At 63.8% G+C, this 1770-nt stretch overlaps 1 protein-coding gene across 1 annotated transcript in view; it reads left to right on the top strand.

The window, feature by feature from the left end:
- LOC104515297 overlaps positions 1–1763 on the top strand; it is a gene marked incomplete at its 3' end in the record, with an annotated part of 3069 nt that extends 1306 nt beyond the window's left edge. The window contains 8 exon segments of the mRNA XM_010159216.1: positions 193–343; positions 423–562; positions 752–909; positions 982–1072; positions 1154–1272; positions 1425–1547; positions 1549–1627; positions 1722–1763. Of these exon segments, the coding sequence (XP_010157518.1) occupies positions 193–343; positions 423–562; positions 752–909; positions 982–1072; positions 1154–1272; positions 1425–1547; positions 1549–1627; positions 1722–1763 (903 nt within the window).
- Positions 1764–1770: the final 7 nt, after the last annotated feature.

Raw genomic sequence — 1770 nt, 5'->3', positions numbered from 1 at the left:
TGTTTGCGCGGTGTCCCCTTGTCCTTGTGCCAAGGGTTGTGTGGTGTCCCCGTGTCTTCATCCTGGGGTTTGCTCGGTGTCCCCATGTCCTCATGCTGGGGTCGCTCGATGTCCCGGTGCCCTCCTGCCGTGGTGGGGCGGGTGCCGGGCGGGGGGGTGTTGTGGGTCAGGTCCCGGGTTCCTTCCCCGCAGTACAAGAGCGGCTCGAGCGTGGAGTGCTTCGTGCAGCGCATCCCCACCACGGAGAGCCCCCCCACCCTCATCCGCACCAACAAGTTCACCGCTGGCTTCCAGAGCATCGTGGATGCCTACGGGGTGGCCAGTTACCAGGAGGTGAACCCCGGTAAGACCCCTCCCAGTCCCCTACTGTGGCCCAGTGCTGGGGGGGCGCCCCGTATGACACGGTTCCTGTGCCCCCGCAGCGCCCTACGCCATCATCACCTTCCCCTTCATCTTTGCCATCATGTTTGGGGACGTGGGGCACGGGCTGCTCATGTTCCTCTTCGCGCTCTGGATGGTGCTGTACGAGGACAGCCCCAGCCTGCGACAGGCCAGCAACGAGGTGAGGGGGCCACGGCGTGGGAGGTGGTTCAGGGTGTGGGAATAGGGTTGGAAGCGTGGGAGAAGATTGAGGGTTGGAGGTGTTAGGATGGGGTTGGTGGTACAGGATGGAGGTGGTGGTGTGGGAAAGGGATGGTGTGGGGCAGGGGAGGTGGTGTGGGACGTGGGAGCTATGTTTGCCCCTCCCCAGATCTGGCTGACATTCTTTGAGGGGCGCTACCTCATCCTGCTCATGGGGGTCTTCTCCATCTACACCGGCTTCATCTACAACGAGTGCTTCAGCAAAGCCACCGTCATCTTCCCCTCTGCCTGGAGCGTGGCCCCCATGGCCAACCACTCCTCCTGGAGGTGGGACCCCAGACCTCCCTGGGAACCCCCCCCCTGGGTCCCTTCCTGCACTGACACCCCCTCTACCCACAGCTCTGCCTACCTCGCCACCCACCCGTCCCTCACCCTGGACCCCAATGTCACCGGCGTCTTCCGAGGACCGTATCCTTTTGGGATCGACCCAGTGAGTGTCCCATAGGGGAGGGGATGGGGTGGGACCCTCGGTGGGGTGTCCCAGAGTCTCACCCACCTTTTCCAATGACAGATCTGGAGCTTGGCCACCAACCACCTCAACTTCCTCAACTCCTTCAAGATGAAGATGTCCGTGGTGTTGGGCATCGTGCACATGGGCTTCGGTGTCCTTCTGGGAATCTTCAACCACGTGTGAGTCCCCGTGGCAGCGCCCACGGTCACGCCAAGGGGACTGGGGTGGGGTGGGCAAGTGGAGTCCTGTACCTCTACCTCTGGGTGGGAGCCTGGGACACGTGGGGACGCGCCATGCCAGGCTGAGGCCGGCTGATGTCTCCCCTGCCCAGGCACTTCCAGCAGCAGCACCGGTTGGTGCTGGAGCTCCTTCCCGAGATGGTTTTCCTCCTGGCACTCTTTGGCTACCTCGTCTTCCTCATCTTCTACAAGTGGGTCAAGTTCAGCGCCGCCAACCCCCAGCATCCTCATCCACTTCATCGACATGTTCCTCTTCACCTCCAACGCCGGCACCCTCCCGCTCTACGAGGGGCAGGTAGCACCCCACCGGGGACCCCCGTGGGGATGGGGGTGTCACGTGTGGGGCCGTTCTCAGCCGGGGACCCTGAGACGGTGCTCCTGTGCCGCAGGTGCCGGTGCAGACCGCGCTGGTGGTGCTGGCCCTGGCGTCGGTGCCCG

The sequence above is a fragment of the Eurypyga helias genome, unplaced genomic scaffold (genome assembly GCF_000690775.1).
Source record: "Eurypyga helias isolate BGI_N326 unplaced genomic scaffold, ASM69077v1 scaffold10109, whole genome shotgun sequence".
Classification (NCBI taxonomy): Eukaryota; Metazoa; Chordata; class Aves; order Eurypygiformes; family Eurypygidae; genus Eurypyga; species Eurypyga helias.
The sequence above is the reverse complement of the archived record's forward strand: the minus strand, read 5'-3'. Positions and strand labels throughout refer to the sequence as shown.